This window comes from Sorghum bicolor, chromosome 9 (genome assembly GCF_000003195.3).
Source record: "Sorghum bicolor cultivar BTx623 chromosome 9, Sorghum_bicolor_NCBIv3, whole genome shotgun sequence".
Taxonomy (NCBI): domain Eukaryota; kingdom Viridiplantae; phylum Streptophyta; class Magnoliopsida; order Poales; family Poaceae; genus Sorghum; species Sorghum bicolor.
In genome coordinates, this window is record NC_012878.2 from 193511 (window position 1) to 212602 (window position 19092).

General features: G+C 44.7%; 3 protein-coding genes across 6 annotated transcripts; all 3 read left to right on the plus strand.

Annotated features, from left to right (window-relative positions):
- LOC8066589 (formin-like protein 14) lies at nt 2434-6208 on the plus strand. The gene is made up of 4 exons (XM_002439050.2): nt 2434-3998; nt 4088-4248; nt 4831-5075; nt 5223-6208. The coding sequence occupies exons 1-4, from the start codon at nt 2701-2703 to the stop codon at nt 5976-5978; spliced, it is 2460 nt and encodes an 819-aa protein (XP_002439095.1). The 5' UTR covers nt 2434-2700; the 3' UTR covers nt 5979-6208.
- On the plus strand, nt 6338-13096 carry LOC8065281 (transforming growth factor-beta receptor-associated protein 1). Of its 4 annotated transcripts, none has more exons than XR_002447567.1 (14): nt 6338-7593; nt 8107-8382; nt 8873-9069; nt 9155-9296; nt 9443-9712; nt 9781-9853; nt 10126-10174; nt 10637-10901; nt 10997-11052; nt 11168-11236; nt 11353-11432; nt 12184-12246; nt 12422-12592; nt 12694-13096. XR_002447567.1 is itself a non-coding variant. In XM_002439051.2 (14 exons), exons 1-14 carry the CDS (start codon nt 6655-6657, stop codon nt 12787-12789), a joined length of 2805 nt encoding a protein of 934 aa, XP_002439096.1. In that variant the 5' UTR covers nt 6338-6654; the 3' UTR covers nt 12790-13096. The 4 variants fall into 4 exon arrangements, 2 of the variants coding, with proteins under 2 accessions (XP_002439096.1, XP_021303247.1); XM_002439051.2 differs by having other exon boundaries at nt 11353-11464; nt 12157-12246; XM_021447572.1 differs by having other exon boundaries at nt 11353-11464.
- On the plus strand, nt 16077-17307 carry LOC8065282 (polygalacturonase inhibitor). The gene has a single exon (XM_002439052.2). It carries the CDS (start codon nt 16208-16210, stop codon nt 17276-17278), a length of 1071 nt encoding a protein of 356 aa, XP_002439097.1. The 5' UTR covers nt 16077-16207; the 3' UTR covers nt 17279-17307.

A 19092-nucleotide genomic window follows, 5' to 3' on the forward strand; every position in this document is an offset into this window, starting at 1 on the left:
TATTTATTTTTAGTCTTTTTCAACAACAAAATTTAAAGACAACTTTTATTGGATATTTAGATTTAGGTTATACCTCTTCTAACACGTAGAGTAGATCTTGTATATACGTATTTTAACCCGTTTTATATTTAGGCCTTGTTTAGTTCCAAAAAATTTTGCAAAATTTTTCAGATTCCCCGTCACATCGAATCTTTAGACACATGCATGAAGTACTAAATATAGACAAAAATAAAAACTAATTGCACAGTTTGGTCGAAATTGACGAGACAAATCTTTTGAGCCTAGTTAGTCCATGATTGGATAATATTTGTCAAATACAAACGAAAAAGCTACAGTGTCCATTTTGCAAAATATTTTGGAACTAAACAAGGCCTTAGATTCCATAATAGAGCTTTGTTTAATTCACTAAAATCTAAAAACTTTTCAAGATTTCTCATTACATTGAATCTTACAGCACATACATGAAGCATTAAATATAAATAAAAAAACAACTAATTGAACAATTTGTTTGTAACTTGCGAACCGAATATTTTAAATCTAGTTAGTTCATGATTGACAATAATTATTAAATACAAACGAAAGTGCTATAGTATCAATTTTAAAAAAAAAACAGATTAAAGAAGGTCTAGGTCTCCCCCTTACCGCTATCATCAAACAATCTTCTATTGAAAAAGAAACTAAAATATTCATTGGTCTGAAAAATTATAGCTGAAAGTACCGTTCGTTCACTGATTTATTGTGAGAGAAAAACACTGTTGACTAGTATAAAAAGTACGGCTTATATGGTTTGAAGTTATTTTTCTTTTGATTTTTTTATAGACCTAATCTTTATTTAAATAAACCTTCCATCATCTAAGAGGACCCTCCTAACTTATCGATAATCATAAGAATTTATGATCCTGGTTAAAATGGTATTAAGGACTTATAAACTGTCTTAGGTACGTCCCAACGACACATGTTCACGTACCAGTAGAGTACTCCCTTTCTAAAAGCTTCAGTATTATAATTGTCTTAAGTCAACTTTTTTTTTAAACTTTGACTAATTTTTCTAGAAAAAATGCTAAAATTTATAAACCAAATTAGTAACATTAAATTTATCATAGAATACATTATACTCATTTTATACTATAGATATTGATGATCTTTTCTATAAAGTTAGCCAAACTTAAAAAATAATTTACACAGATTCTAGAAATTGAAGCCTTTAAGAACAAAGGAAATACCTCTCTATTCATCAAATTATATAAGTCTTTCTAATACATTTGGAGAATCAAAACGTAACACGTTTGATGGATTGTATATAATAAAATAATAATATTTATCGTATCAAATAAATATATTGGATTTTTTATTTATTGTATTTTCATAATATACCATATGTGCAATTTGCGGCACATGTATAGAGCATTAAATATAGATAAAAAATAACTAATTACGTAGTTACCTGTAATTTGTCAGATGAATTTTTTGAACCTAGTTAGTTCATGGTTGAACAATAATTATCAAATATAAACGAAAGTTCTAAAGTAGCCGAGACTAAAAAATTTCTAAAAACTTTTCAAGATTATCTGTCACATCAAATCTTACGACACATGCATAAAACATTAAATATAGATAAAAAAATAACTAATTATACAATTTACTTTTATTGTGCGAGATGAATATTTTAAGTTTAATTAGTATATAATTGAACAATAATTACTAAATACAAATGAAAAATACTAAAATAGCCAAATCTAAAAAGTTTTTAGATTTTAGAAAGCCCTAAACAAGGCATGAGAGAAAAACGAAAAGAGGATTCAAAAGGATCCTCAATGTGTGTTTTCTCTTCGTTCTAAGGGTCTATTTGACGGGGCTTCTTTCTAGCTTCAGCTGTGGCTTCTCTAAAGAAGCTCTGCTAAATGTTTATGTGGAGAAGCCGTTTTCTTAAATAAAAGCAGAGAAGTCACAACCGTTTTAGCGAAGTCCTAACTCCTCTACGGGAGCCCCTCGTAAGAGGCCCTACAAACAGCCTCTAAAATCGTACACATAATATATCATGTATAGATATATAGATATATAAGTATAATTCATGTATAAAAAAGCTAAACTGTATTTTAATTTTCATTTCGCCATAGCAGGAGAAAAAAAAATACTAGTATTAGTCCTTGAAAAGGCAGGGCAGGAAGAAAGAAACGGAAAAGAGTTTTTTTAATTGTGTAATAAAATCCCGCAAAAAGGGTGTGACTCATGTGAGCAAGTAAAAAGGCCCCGGATTTCGAAAAAAAAAAGGGGGCCCATGCCTCACACGTCTAGCAGTAGTACATACACGGTGCTGCAGCACTCGGCGCACTAGTGGACGGAACGGCGGTGCCTGCCTCTGCTGCTGTGTCCTCTTCTCTTCTCTCTCTTCCGCGATTCCCGAGACAAAAGCCCCTCCCCTCCCACTCCCACACCCAGTGGCAGTAGTGCAGGGCACTGGGCTGGCTGGGGCACGCAGCCTCTGCGAGGCCTCCGCCACCGCCACCACAACCACACAATTCTTTCTCCATCGCAGCGTCACCGTGCCTGCTCCCGTCGTCTTCCTCTTTCTCGCGTGCACGCACACAGACAAAGGCAGGGAACCAAACCATTTCTTCCCCCAAAGCCCCAAACCAAAACCCCCCTTTTCTCTTCCCCACCCGTGACGCCGGCGGAGGCCCCGCCGGATCGCGGCGCGCAATGCCGTTGCCGCCGCCTCCCGCCTTCCTACCCTTCCTCCTCCTCTCCCTGCAGCTGCTGCTGCTGCTCCCGGCCGCTACCACTTCCACCACCCGAACAAATGCCACCCTCCCGCTTCCGCCGCCTCCACCACCGCATCCTCCCCACCGCCACCACCACACCGCGTCTCCTCGCGCCCCGCTGACGCCGCCGCCGCCGCCCAGCCTGACCCCTCCTCCGCCGCACCCTACACCCTCTCCCGTCGCCGTGCCGCCGGCTCAGGCGCCGCCCCCGACGCCACAGCCCACGCCCACGCCAGCGCCGCCGGTCACCACTTCGCCGACGCCCAAGTACCCGTCCTCCTCCGCCACTCCCTCCACCGGGGATCCATACCCCTTCACCAACAACCCCTTCTTCCCAACAGCCAACTCGCCGCCGCCGCCAACGCCAGCCGCCGAGACACAGCCCTCCGGTGACGGCGGCCTCCCGACGTTCCCGGCCAACATCTCCACCCTGGTCGCCCCGACCCCGCGCGCCTCCGGCTCCCACCGCTTCCCCGTGCTCCAGGCGCTGCTCCTCTCCCTGCTCTCCCTCTGCCTCCTCCTCCTCTCCGCGCTCCTCTCCATCCACCTCGTCCGCCGCCTCCGCCACCGCGGCGGCGGCCGCTCCGGCGCCACGGCGTCCTCCGCCTCCGCCGCCCACCGCCGCGCCGCAAGCAACCACGACGACGACGATGACGGGGACGAGGAGGGACGCAGCCTCAAGCCGCCGCCAATGCCCACCTCCTCCACCAACCCCAGCACCGAGTTTCTCTACCTCGGCACCCTCGCCACCCCGCCGCCGTCGGGACCGCAGCACCCCGGGACCAGCTCCAATCTACGCCCTGGCTCGCCGGAGCTCCGCCCTCTGCCGCCGCTTCCGCGCGTCGGACCGCCGTCCGGCGAGTTCGCATCCCGCAGCTCCGCCTCCGACCCCAGCACCGTGCCTCCCGCCGCCGCTGCCGATGCCTCGTCCTCCTCGCTCTCTCCCTCCTCGCCGTCGGCTTCCTCACCCACGCTCGGCTCCAGCCCCGTCCATTTCCGCCCGCCGTCCATCCCGCAGCCGCGTGGCCGAGCTCCCAATCCGTCGCCACCTAAACGGAGGCCGTCGCCGCCCAAGGGTGCTGCGGAGCCCGTGGCGGCGCACGCGTGGAACCCCTTCGTGCCGCAGCCGCCGCGACAGGCAGTTGCTTCGTCAGATGATGGTGACTCCGATCAGATGATGGACCTGCGCAAATCGCGGCCTTTGCACTCGGACAAGCTCAAGCCAGGCTCTTTGCAGTAAGACCAAATCTTCCCGTTCCCTCCTCTTCTTCTTGCAGATCCGATTCGATTTCTTGAGTTGCCTCTCTTTGCCCTGTGTGCTATAGCATGAAGGACGAGGTGATTCAGCTATACCTCAACAACTCGGCGGCCCTTGCGACACCAAGGGAGGTGTGTTTGTTTGGTGCCCTCAGGTGTCATGGCATCGGCATGATTGTGGGGGCATTGGGAGTTTCCAAGGAGCAACTGAGGGATGCACTCTTGGAAGGTATATATAGACTGATCTTTCCTCCTATCATCAGTCAACCCAGGTTGAGTTTTCTCTGAATAATGCTGACAAAATTGCAATCTTTGTTCCACGAAAGTACTCTAGTGTTTATTACTTGTGGGGGGACCTTCAAATTGGTGGTTGTGCCATTGACCATGTTTGTAGCATCACATGGTGCCTTGTTGATTATTATGAGTTACATGAATGATTGTCTCTGATAAACGTTGGGGCCTTACCAATGGGCCACACGTCATATGCCCCTCCTACTGTCATACGTTTTGAAAAACCAGAGTTACTCAGCCCAGTTTCATTTTAGGTGCATTGTCTATCTATTTCCTAGAAAGAGATCGCATTTAGGGTACCATTGGAGCGTTTTGTTGTCCATGTGTTTAGCATCTTCATGGGACAAAGTTGTCTTTTCAAGGGTGCACCACTCTTCGTTTTGCATGTCATAGCAAATCTGTTTTGGTTCCGTGTAGTTGATCAATTACAACTTTCTCCAATCCGTCATGCTATGCCTTTATGTGGTACCGTATATTCTATCGCTACTAACTGTAGCATATTTCTGGTTGCTGGGTACAGGTAATGCACATGGTTTGGGAGTGGAAGCCTTGCGGATGCTCACTCAGATGGTGCTCAGCAACGAAGAAGAGCTTAACCTCAAATATTTCAAGGACGATTCCCTGACCAGACTTTGCCCAGTCGATGCTTTTTTGAAGGCAATGCTGGATGTTCCGTTTGCGTTCAAGCGAGTGGATGCCATGCTTTACATTGCCAGTTTCTATTTGGAGATCAATCAACTGAGAATGTCTTATGCTATTCTTGAGGTAATGCCGTGTTCTTGAGAGAAATACAACACAAGACATAGATTGCTTCTGCTGAAATGATGTCACTTATTAGTGATTTTACCTTCTTTCGACTATCATGTGTTCATATCTGAATGTTTAATCCGTTTTATTTATTTATTCATCTAGGGGGCTTGCCAGGAGATGAGAAACAGCAGGCTGTTCCACAAAGTCCTTGAGGCAGTTGTGAATTTCGGCAATTTCATGAACACCAATTCGGGGTCTCCATGTTCAAAAGGCTTGGAGCCAAACACTGTTCTGAAGATAGCTGATGTGAAAGGAGCTGATGGGAAGGCTGCTCTCATGCAGTTTCTTGTCCAGGAAATTGTGAAACCTGAAGGATACAATGTGATGGAGGATGGTTCAGGTACATGCAAGATGAATGCAAGCATTCTGCAGTATGATGCCGAATGCAGGAAGCACGGCCTTGAGATTGTCACCAAACTTGCAGCTGAGCTGAGCAACACGAAGAAAGCCACGTCCATTGACATAACAAGGCTGAGCCGAAGCGTGTCGGAGCTTGGAATGGGGCTTGGGAAGGTCCATGACGTGGTGAGGCTGAACAGCATGGTTACCTCTGCTGATAGCGCTCGGCGTTTCCACAATACCATGAGCACATTCCTGAGGCATGCCGAGGAGGAGATCCTGAAGCTCCAGTCTCAGGAGAGCATCTGCTTGTCGTCAGTGAAGGAGATGGCAGAGTGGTTCATTGGCGTGGAGTCAGGTAACGATGAAGCTCACATGTTCAGAATTTTCGCTGGAGTGAGGGAGTTCCTAGCTATGCTCGACCGGATCTGCAAGGAGGCTGGGGAGGTGAACAGCAACAACTGGGTCGGCGCGACAACGGCGAGCTGGATGGCTGCGCCCATGGGGATGACGCCTTAAGCTGCAGGAGCTGCCTTGGCAAAATCTGTAGCTGTCCTTTTTGTAGAATATCATATCCAATCGAGCTATTTGGACAAGTATGGTTCCTAGTATTAGCAGTAGATGAGAACAATGTTATGCTATGTTAAGCCTATGCCTCTCTCTATATAAATATCTTGATAATGTATGCTGGACACCCTGGCTATTGTAAAGTTTACTGTTACTGGTAATGATGTTGTTGGTTTGCCGTCTTCCCCTGAATGGTGCTGCTGTCTTCCTGTCAATGGAGCAGCCTGCTACTCCAACTCCATTGGTGATGGCCCTGCTTCTGAATTCTGATAGTTTGGGCTCATGGATGTCTCGGTCAGAATTTTGTGTGATGATGACATGGTCCATTATTTGGTTGTTTAGGCAATAGACGAACAACTTTTTTTTTTCTGTTTTTTTTTGTTCATTTTTTTGTGACGTGCTTTTGATCTGCAACAGCAAGTTGGTTTGTATCGGTGCCAGATTTACAAGTCAGATTCTGAAGTCCTGAAGTCGTCTTCCTCCTTCGCCTCCAAGCAAGCAGCCAAAGTAGTCGCCGGCAGTGGCCCCCCGCTCCCCCGCAGTGGCTGAGACACAGAGAGAGTTCTGCAGAGACTAGCGACGATGGCGCCACCATGCCCCGAACCCTAACCCCACTCCACCACCAGCCATGGGATCCCAGCCGCCGGCCTCCCGCGTGGCCCTGGAGCCCCTCGCCACGCTCGACCCCGCCGCGCTCGCCGGCCTCCCCGTCTCCTCCCCGCTCACCGTCCGCTCCGCCGCGCTCTCCGGCCACCTGCTCTACCTCGGCACCGGCGGCGGCAAGCTGCTCCTCTTCTCGCTCCAGGATCCCTCCTCCCCCGAGTTCCTCCGCCTCCTCCCCATCGGGGCCACCCTCCCCGTCTCCGCCATCGTCCCGCTCCCCTCCGTCGCCCGCCTCCTCGTACTCGCCGACGGGCTCCTCCTACTCGCCGACCCGCTCCTCTCCCGTCCCGTCCGCCGCCTCGGCTCCCTGCGCAACGTCGCGGCCGTCGCCGCCCGCCGCGTCGACCCCGCCGACCCATCATCATGCTCCGTCGCCATCTCCGTCGGGAAGAAGCTGCTCCGGGTCGACCTGACGCTGCACGACGCCGACGAGCTGGATGTGCAGACGCGCGAGATCACCTCTGTCGAGGGGGTCAAGGCGCTCGCTTGGGTCGACGACTCTGTCTTCGTTGCCACCGCCACTGGGTACTCCCTCTACTCGAGCACCACTGGCCAGGGTGTGGACATATTCTCCCTACCAGAATCCTCCGGTCACCCAAGGGTGAAGCCGCTCTCTGGAGGTGACGAGGTGATGCTCCTGGTCGACAATGTCGGTGTCGTGGTCGACAGATTTGGTCAGCCGGTTGGAAGCAGCTTGGTGTTCAGCACCATGCCCGACTGCATAGCTGAGGTGTTCCCCTATGTGATTGTTGCTGGGGACTCCAAGGTGGATGTGTACAGGAGGAGAAACGCTGCACACCTACAGACTATTCCGGTTGCAAGGACTGGTCAAGGCATTTTGATTGTGGTTAGTGATGATGATGGGATCGGCACGGAGCTAGTTGTGATTGCTACGACTTATAAGGTAACGTAGGTACGTCAACTCATCCGTTATTCATTTGAACTTCTGTATCCACATACTATTAGTGTATTTTCAATTAGTGTTATGCGGTGCCACAACTGTTGGAAAGAAAATAACTTTACATTACATTGCATCCTAAATAGATGTAGTCTCCCAAGCACACAGGACTAGATGAGCAGGAAAGACTGCCTATATGAATTTGGCATGGGTTGATAGCTAAAGGGTGTACACAACTGTGGTTGGCCTTTGGTTTTACTTTCACAAGGACGGACAGTAGGTTACCTTGTAGAATCATAATGTTTGTATATATATACTAGTTATAAGTTGCATAAATAAGGTTAGCCTTTTACATTCCCTGTACAATTTTAGTACCATATGTATAGTTATCTAAGATTCTAATGTAAAGGAAAGGCTAATAGTACTATAGTAGTCGAAACTGAGAATGTTTAGTCTGGCTCTAATTTACGCAGATTATACTTATGTTACACTGATATAGGAATCAATTGGCTTATCCAGGTTTTTTGCTACCGTAAAGTATCTGCAGTGGAGCAGATTAAGGCATCTTTACGAAGAAAGAACTACAAGGAAGCTATTTCTTTATTAGAAGAGTTTGAGTCAGATGGTGAAATTTCAAAGGAAATGATCTCCTTTGTCCAGGCACAACTTGGATTTTTGTTGTTTTTTGACTTGCGTTTCGAGGATGCTGTAAATCATTTCTTGTTATCGGAGACTATGCAGCCATCAGAAGTATTTCCATTCATTATGCGGGATCCCAACCGTTGGTCAGATCTGGTATGCTACATTGCCACTTGGTAGCTGGGATGTATATGAGATAAAAACTGTTTTAGTTCCGTTTCTAAATTAGTTGTGTACATCACAGTTTGTGTTCCACAAGTAGTTTCTTGTCACGTTGTCTTAACCTATTTCTTTTCATGATGAAAGTTCACTCTTAATGCTTACATTGAGCTCTTAAAATGATCCAATAAATCTGAATCAACTATTAAAATCTCTAGATGAACCAGCTTGACCCTATTTTAGCACAATAGTCATAGATAGGAACTTGTTGAGCCTTACTGAGTTAGAGTATTTATGATTCCTCAACTCATTCGTTCAGTTTATGACGAGTCAGTTTTTCCTTCATGGCTCTTTTGGCACTTAAGACTGATTATTATTGTACCCTATGTCCGTACCTACTGATTATAAGCTACAGAGAAACCAAACAATCTTTCATACATTTAGCTACTTGTTTCTAATAGTAACCATTAACAATTATATCCATTAGGTGCCAAGAAAGCGGTATTGGGGTTTGCATCCACCCCCTAAGCCCCTTGAAGAAGTTATTGATGATGGTCTGGTAGCTGTTCAACAGGCATTGTTTCTGAAAAAGGCAGGTGTGGATACAGTTGTGGATGAAGATTTCCTTTCAAATCCACCAAGTAGAGCTGATCTTTTGGAACTAGCAATCAGAAATATTATCAGGTATGGTATACACACGGGTTATATTCATTGTAATCACTGGGAAGCCACGTCTATCCTCAACTATCTTAATGCTGAATGAATCTAGGTACCTTTGTGCATCGCGGATGAAGAATTTATCTTCTCCAGAGATGGAAGGAGTTGATACTCTTCTAATGTATCTTTATAGAGCACTTCATCTTGTTGATGACATGGAGAAGCTTGCATCATCTCAGAATAGCTGTATCGTGGTATGTACATGCCCTTTAGTTTAGACATCTGCATCCGATTTTCTTTTGTATGTTAAAGTATTGAATTGACAGAGCACAATGGTCCCCTCCTAATGTTTCATCACATTTGAATGAACACTAAGAAAGCTGCTTGGTTCATGGTGCAGGATGAACTAGAATCCCTTTTGGATGACTCTGGACATTTACGGACACTTGCTTTCTTGTATGGCAGTAAAGGAATGTGCTCCAAAGCTCTTTCTATATGGCGTATACTGGCAAGGAATTATAGCACAGGTTTGTGGAAAGATCTGTCTGAGAATGGATCCTGTGGAACTTTGGTTGGCAAAAGGTCTGGCGAGGAAATTGCCGCTATAGAAGCAGCCAAGATCCTCAAAGAATTGTCTGATGAGGACCTTGTTCTGGAACATCTTGGATGGGTATGCATTTCAGGTTAAGAACTTGTTTATCTTATAACAAGTGTTTTATTACTGAATTTTATTTGCAGGTGGCAGACATTGATCAAGATCTAGCGATTGCAGTTTTAACATCTGAGACGAGGGAAAATCAACTCTCACCAGGTAATTGATATGTTCTGGATAGACCAATGTATCAGTGTGCTTTTACTACATAATCATGGCCAGACACATTTTCTAGTTTCTGCGCATGTGTCTCAGAGAATGACATAGGAACAGAGGGGTAGACTTTTAGATAAATTTTCATGGTTATAGCTGACCGTGTGACATTTAGGAATGTTTTTTTAGTAATTGGGGTTTAGGTGTCTTAAAAGGCTATTCTTTCTATTCTTTTAATAAAGTTCACTATCATTTATTTGAATAATGCTATTTTGCAGAAAAGGTTGTCGCTGCTGTTGATGCAGAAAAGGTTGTGATCCATCAAAGGTATAGATGATTATCCATTAACTTTTCAATAAGTTCAGATCTCTTAATTCAACAATCCAAATAGAATATTTTAGTTTCATATGAGTGACAAAATGTGAGTGAAGAAAATATGTGTGACAAAAGTAGTAGGATTACTCCATGGACATATTTGTATGGTAGCTTGTTAGTATATGTTTTTACAAATGGGCTAAATATGCAACATCCTTATAATCAACTTTTAGTGGCAAGTGTTTTACATGATTTGATTTTGCCCCTTGCTTTCAGTGAGGTGATAGAATCATTATGCAAATAGTGTTATTCCTTTACATGTTCTTTAGAACTGTTTGTCTATGTCTTCTCCTGCATCTTTTGTCTCTTTGGCCACCTTCATTTGTCATTCATCAGCAGAGAATGCTTTGTGGCAGTGTTTATTTTCTTATTATCCTTCTGTTATAAAAAGTCTGAACCAGCCAAGTTGTACAGATATCTGCAGTGGTTGATTGAAGATCAGGGCTGCGATGACCCTCACTATCACACATCATATGCTCTATCACTGGCTAAATCTGCGATTGAAGCTTTTGATATGGAGTCTAAATATAGAGGGAAAGACAATAGTGAAATTGATTCTGATGCACAGTTTGTTTATTTATTAAGAGAGAGCTTGCAATTGTTTCTGCAAGCTTCAGACCTGTATGATCCAGAAGATGTGCTCGATGTGATAGCAGAATCTGAGCTATGGCTGGAAAAGGTGATGTTATGATTTGTCTTCTTCCTGGCACTTCCATGCTTGCCTGATCATGCTCATGATTAATAGTACTGATACTCTAGACTTTCCCTTGTCAGGCAATACTGTATAGGAAAATGGGCCAAGAGAATATTGTACTTCAGATACTAGCATTGTAAGATTCTATGCTCTTGGGTTTGCTTTACTATATGTTGCTTTCCTTACATATTGGTTTGTTGTAGCCTGTAAATTGCTCTATTGAAATGTCTGCTGCTTGTTATGTTATGAAGGAAGCTGGAGGATAGTGAAGCCGCTGAGCAGTATTGTGCTGAGATTGGTCGAGATGATGCCTATATTCAGTATGTTTTTTTTTTCACATCAGTATTTCTAAATTAATTAACTTATTTTTTTCTTCGCCTTTTTGAACAATATGAAATAATCCCTGGTGTTCCTGCTGCCCTTTTTTCAAACTCAGGCTTTTGGGTTTGTATTTGGATCCTCAAAACGGGAAGGAGCCTATGTTTACAGCAGCTGTACGACTTCTTCATAATCATGGTGAATCTTTGGACCCCATACAAGTATTGGAGGTATTACTTTATTGTTGCTTCAATACTCACAGATTCTTTTGAGAATCTTGTAGCTTGCATATGCTAGTTTGCAAGATGTTGGTGTTCTGGCCTTCAGTATTTTAGGATGGCATATCAGTCATGTGAGGACTGTGGAGAGAATGGATATCGTGAAGGTAGTTGTTAGCTCTGGAAATGTGGTGTTCTGTTGAAAAATGAGCAGTTTTTGATCAATAAAAAAAAACAGGCCATGGATACAGTTGTTTCCCCCTTCACAAAAGGATTTTGGCTAATATCTGAAAATTTTATTGACCTGTTGGTCGTTAACATTCCAGTATAAACGATCACTATCCTTCAAACATGGCTGTCTAGTTTTCTATGAAGCAAACTTGCCATCTACAAGGCGATTAGAGTAAAGGTAATAAGATGATCCATAATCTCCTAGTACTGCTATTGGAAAAGAACAGATATGCAAAGCTGACGTCCAGCCATTTTTCTTGTATTACTGTTGCACACGATCCTAGGAAATGTGAGAAGTCTCAAAAAAGGTTACTGAATAGTTGATACTTAAGTACAAGGCACTCATTGCATCATTGAGTCACAATTGGTACATGTTGTAATAGCTGCAGTACTGCCATGTGCATCTTTGTCCTTGTGTTGTGCCATACACTAGTTTCTGGGAAAAAAAATCCTAAAACATAATCTTGTGCCAGAGATTATCTCCTGATATGCCTCTTCAGCTGGCATCAGATACAATTTTACGGATGCTGAGGGCCCGAGTGCACCATCATCGTCAAGGGCAGGTGAACATAATTCTTTTCTGTTTTCTTAGGTGGAGTTTTCTGTATTGAACAGTTGAACGGCCCTGTGGGTCATTGCCTAGTTGAACTGAGTTTGTTTCGGGTTAAACTTATGAGAGATGTGTCTTTCTTACCAGTCAAATTTCTTTGCTCTTTTGTTCTCCTTTGCATGTTTTAGATAGTCCACAATTTATCACGGGCGACAAACCTAGACGTACGGTTGACAAGACTGGAGGAGAGATCGAGGCACGTGCAGCTAACCGATGAGAGTATCTGTGACTCCTGTCGAGCTCGCCTCGGCACCAAGCTGTTTGCAATGTACCCAGATGACTCCGTTGTTTGCTACAGGGTATGCCTACTTAGGTGTTTTGTGTTTCCTGCTGATAGCAGTACCTGGTTTGCATGGAGGTTTCAGGTTTCTTTGTGTGTAACAATAACTTGGTTTTGCAGTGCTATCGATCCCAGCAAGGTGATTCCTCATCAGGGCGTGGCCGTAGCTTGAGGAAAGATGTTATATTCAAACAGAGCTGGCTTGTCAGTAGATAGATAGCGAGGAAGGAACCAAGAGTGGTGACCTTGATTGAGGCCAGCATTCGGCTGTGGCTGCTCGGAAATGGGCACTAAGTTTTTTGTGTCTGGATGGGCTCACTCTGGAAACTTGACCAGGGCGTTGTGTATTTTTTTGCTTAGGCCAATGGATGAATATACACAAATACAGGCATACCGCAAACAGGGGGAGGATGTGTAGTCTGTTCTAGTAGCTGTAGTACATTTTTCTGTAGAGACAAATGATACTATATAACACGCTGATACGAGATTTGGTAGCTGGAAATTGCAGATGACAATTTTGTTTGTCCTCAGTCCTCACCAGTAGCTCAGAAATGCAAATGCCCCACCCACTAGATCGCAGTGCTGGGGGTGTGTGAAACACGTTTTCGTGGAGACTGAAACGAATGGGGGTGGTCGTGAAAGTTGATAGATAGACGGAGACACCAATAATCTGTTTGGAAAGCTGGGTCTTACGTAACTTGCCTGTATCATTATTACAGGATGTCGTAGCTCTATGTAAACTGCAACAACTCACAACCTAAATACCTAATAGCCATCATTCTCTGAGCATAATCACATAAATTACATCATTGTATTAAACCAGTGGCAAAGTCAGGATTTTGCACCAAGGTAATCCTTGTAAATAAATTGAGCCACACAAATATACAATTAATAATAGGACCAAAGTGCAACTATGACATAATTGGACATAAATCCATGGTAATGATCTGAGTAATACAAACTGTTGACATAGTGGCATTATGGCACCATCTCTTAACAGTTTAGAAACTCTACAAAAGCATTTGTGGCCGCCGCCCTTATGGGCCTATTTGGTAGGGATTTTCATAGCTTCACAATGTTGTTTTTAGCTTCTACCAACCAGGCTATTTTTCAGCTTCCCTCACATCTACAGTTCTTCGAGTGAAGCTGAAAGTACTAGCTTCTCTTAACTTTCTCTTTGTTATCTTCTCTGAGAAGCTATTTTACCAAATATTTTTCTAAAATAGCTTTTACTTCACTGGTGAAGCTACTTTATGGAACTGAAGCTACAAAAGATGCTTCACTAGTGAATCTGAGCTATACCAAACATGTCCTATATTAAGTAAAGGTTCCAATATATTAGGCTAAGCCACTTTTCATTTCCTGGGGCCGATTTGGTGCCAAACCACCACATGTCCGCCCAATTAGACTGGCCACCTCACCTTGCTATACATTAGCATGATCACATTGCTGTTTTGGCACCATTGACAGCTAAAAAACACTCTTATCCCTTGTGGTTCGACATCACATACCTTTCGCGTGCGTGTAGAACCGTGGGCAAATTCGACTGTACTTGTCTCGTGTGCATGGTTAACTTTGTAACCCTTCGCCCCCATTGCATCTAGCCAGTGGGGTCTATCATTATGTCTCTAGTCTGCCTCCAACACTAATCACTCTCTTACCTTAGTTGCCTTGCCATGAGCTTCTTGTTCGCCACACCATGTATTGCCACTATCTACCGCCATCCACTTAGTCGAAGTTGTTGCCACCTATCACTCTAGGTAGCACTCAAGCCCTTACACACTAGTGAGTTTGTTTCTTCCTCTCCATGAAAGTGCAAAGGACACCCTATCCTGATACTGCTAACACAGGACCCCTTCTCATGCAATCCACCATAGCGGTGCGGTGAGCCTCACCTCCATCCCCTTTTCTCCTCATGATCCTGTCCGTCACAACCAGGGACAACATGGACATTGCCATTGTATTGCCTCAACACTTCGATGCATGTCAAAGTTGATTAGCAAAATTCACTTCCGCATCACCTAGAAGGTTTATGATAAAACCTTGCCATGAATTGTATCAAAGATCCTAGGGGGTTGGTGGTGGTTAGGCTATTCCTTGGGTCGATGCAATTGCCATGGGACATGGTAAGACTGGTAGTCACCCCAATACAACCACAATAAGTGGTGTTAGTACTCTAAACCCCTAAGTCCGGCTGGTCATGGTCCTTTGTTGATCTAACCGACCCTTCCTTAGGTTAGTCTAATCGCCAACCCTTGATTACACAATGTTGCCTTAAAGTTGATGTAGGTGACCAAAGGGCCATTTTGGTTACTTCTCATTCTACATGATCAATGGAGTTATGGACGAGGAGTGGAACCGATTCTATATAGTTTGCTTATGTACTCTGATGCTATGAGAGAGCGCTGAAATCTTAGCACTAAGAAATCGATGAAATGAGATGTAAAATTGGATATGGTTTTGTGAAACTTGAATGTTCATGCATGTGTTGCGACGATCGTGTATGGTATATATGTATAAAACATGGTTTATTGTGATGTCCTTGTGCTTGTGAGGTGTTCTTAATTTGTTGATCTCGGGCAGGTATGGATTGAGACACATGAATATTGGGGATAGTTTTGCTTAAATCAGGTGGATCAATGGAATAAACCTCAGTCGATTTATTAGTATGAATGATATATAATTTACGCGGTTTCTCACATAAGCCGTAAGAGACTTGTCAAATGGAGATTGAACTTATTTCTAGACTTTGCAAGAAGAAACAAATATCTAAGCACTAGACACACACTAGTTCATTTGATGGATGCGATGATCATGCATCAATGAAGTGGATATTATTGGAGAAGGAAGGAAGGCTCCTGACCTGACCTGACGCCTACCTCGGAAAAGAGATCGAAGCCGTACATGATGAATGGAGCAATTGGCCCGTCAGTGTCTCATGTCCATACATCAACGGAAAGGCCAGATTAAAGCGAGGGAAGCAGCAGGAGATGGAGCAGAGGCATGCGAGAACCCACTAGCTCATCGTTAGCTAGCTAATTGCCTATTATATTAGTGCTGATCCATGCATCAACCATGTCATACGTCATAAGTTAGGTTACACTACTGTATGTAATACACTCCTTTCTTGCTAGCTAGCCCTAGCTACTAGCTGCTAGTCATCCTTGGTTAGCATGAAGGAAATATCTGATAGATGATGATGCAGCAGCATGAGCAATGTAATAATGTGCATGCACAAGTGACCGTCGCTGCCTGCCCATCAGCAGGTCGGCCCATGACACATCTCATCAATTAATTCGATCTCTCGCACGAGCTGATGAGGTGCAGTACGTGGTGCTTGCAATGCATATACATACATGATCCATCGATCGATGTGCATGTCTGCATCCCTGTCCTCCACTGCGACTGCACTTTTGCAATGTTTAATTCCAGTGGAGCCTTTGCTTTGCTAGTGCAGGTGCTCCCAACTCGCACTTTTGCAAGCCTATAAATATATGCATGATGCATGGCGATGCCAGGCAACCAGCGATACCACCTCATCAGTCATCACTCTCACACTGCAGCTTAGCTAGCTTAGCTGCTGATCACAACAAGCAAAGCATATAGTAGCTAGCTAGGTGATCGATCGTCGACGATGGCCGCCGCCGCCTCCTCCTCCTCACAGCAGCAAATCCGTCCACTGGTGGGCGCCGCCGCGTTTCTTGCTGTGTGGTGCCTCGTCGTCGGCACGGCCAGGTCGTCGTCGTCGATGCAGATGCAGTGCCACGAGGAGGACCAGGAGGCGCTGCTGGCGGTGAACTCGGCGCTGGGCAGCCCGTACCACTTCGCGTCGTGGACGCCCGACACCTTCTGCTGCGACTGGTACGACGTGGACTGCGACAACACCACGGGCCGCGTCGTCGGCCTCACCGTCCTCGGCGACGGCAACCTCACGGGCGCCATCCCGGACGCCATCGCCAACCTCACCAACCTCCGCACGCTGGTCCTCCGCCACCTCCCGGGCCTCACGGGCAACATCCCGGACTCGCTCGCGCTGCTCTCCAACCTCTCCCAGCTCACCATCTCCTCCACGGGCGTCTCCGGCCCCGTCCCGGAGTTCCTCTCCCAGCTCACGGAGCTCACCATGCTCGACCTCTCCTTCAACTCTTTCGAGGGCACCATCCCGGCGTCGCTCGCCGACCTGCCCAGCCTCTCCACCATCGACCTCAGCCGCAACCGCCTCTCGGGCCCCGTCCCGTCGCTGCTCCTCACCAAGTGCTGCACCGACGATCAGCAGGCGGCGTACCTCCGGCTGTCGCACAACAACTTCTCCGGCGCCATCCCCGCCGGGTTCGCCGCCGTCAGCTTCGCGCATCTGGACCTGTCGCGCAACGCCTTCACCGGCGACGCGTCGGGAGTGCTGGGCAAGGGGAAGCCGCTGCAGCACCTGGACCTGTCCCGCAACGGCTTCGCCTTCAGCCTCACGGCGGTGGAGCTGCCGGAGCAGCTGAGCTACATGGACCTGAGCCACAACGCCATCCGGGGACGCATCCCGGCGCAGGTGGCGGACCTCGCCGGGCTGCAGCTCTTCAACGTCAGCTACAACAAGATGTGCGGCGTGGTGCCGACGGGAGGGAACATGGACAAGTTCGACGCCTACAGCTACCAGCACAACAAGTGCCTCTGCGGCACGCCGCTGCCGTCCTGCGGACACCGTAATTTCTAGCTAGTTTCATTTCATTTCCAGCATATATATTATTCACACATATATATATATATATATATATATATATATATATATATATATATATATATATATATATATATATATATATACTGCTAGCTGGGGATCGATGCATGGATGGACGTACGATGCATGGATCAATCCATGCATTGATCGATCGATGATCGATATAGGAGGAAGCAGATTCCTAATTAAAAAGCAAAGCTCACACATATATAAGAAGAAGAGTAGTGAAATAATATATATGCATGTAATAATCTAATCCCGGAATCAAACTTATGGTAATAAGGTTAGTCCATGCATATGCATCATCAATCCCAGGATGTGGATCGAGAGGCAACTACAAAAATCTGTACTCTCTCTCTATATATACTAGCTAGTGTAATGGTTGTGTGCTTGGGTTTGTGTGTGTACCTATCTAGGTAGAGACAGCTTAATAAGCTGAATGCATAATGTACTATATGAGTCTGTCCTTTGAGAAGTACCAACAATAGTAATATTAATTGCAATGCTACCCAATGCTTTAATTTCGATTATCAGCGGTGATTGGCATAAAATGTTTCCATTAATTTATGATTGCTAGCTGATGTCATAGCACAAAAACTGATGATGTTCATGTGGATCTAAACCATCCGTATCCATCGATATGTAAATCGGAAGATGCATTTCAATGTGTTGGCTCCCCTGCTTTGTGAGCATATATATTCCGTCGATGCTCGACCAGCTCTCACCACCAGCCATAAGATCGACACCAGAGGGCTGAGATTGAGCCACGTAACCTCAGCCCACAAGCCCTCCGATGACGTGGCTACATACCTTGTTGACTTCTCAACCCTCCAGTGCTGATCTGACGACAGACTATGAGCAACGCCATAGCTAGGGTGAACATCTGCCACTGGCGGAGCCTCCTCCTGGAGCTGAACCTAGGATATATATATATATATATATATATATATATATATATCGTACGTGTAGTTACTCTTATTATCTTCAAAAGCTACATTGTGTATGTATTCATACTTGTTTATCAGTTTGAGTATGTTTATATACTCATATTAAGATACTCTAGATCTTACCACGCGAAAATTTTTCAAAAAAAATTATATTTTAAATATATTACTAAAATGCCACTACTATATTATATACAATAAGTATAACCATATACTCGATGTATGTATGCATACTTAACATACATATCACTCTAGATGGTCTAGTATTATCATATACTTTGTCTATATACATTTCGTTCGGTCATATACACCTTAAATCTAGAGATATATAGATGAGAGTAACTACACGCGTGTGTAAAAGAAAAGCCTAGACTATATATAGAGAACCAAAAAAAAAGATACGAGAGCCTAACACAACATCATACTATATTGTTACTACCTGTTATAATTGTCATTGAATTTTTCTTAGCCCTCCCTTGTTTTATGTCCACGCTCCGCCACTGCATCTCCTGTATATATATGCTCATAAAATCCACTCTCAGCAGTTTAACTCCAATCCTTTTTTTCTTTGCTTTCCAAATATACTCATCAAAATTTAGAGGTTCTAGCTCCGTGTCAACAACCTTTGTGCCATGGAATAAATGAGATCAACATTTTGGCCAAGGTTTTGTAAAATGCTTTGGTTTTGACTTTTGAGGGAAAAAAACAAGGTCTATATGTTTGCATTATCGGACGCAACAAATCTTGTAGTTTTTAAAAACTATGATCGCTAAAACTCTAGTCTTCAATGTTTCTTTGCTGCTACGATCGAACCTTCTCAACTGCAGCTAGCTATCTTCCCACCCA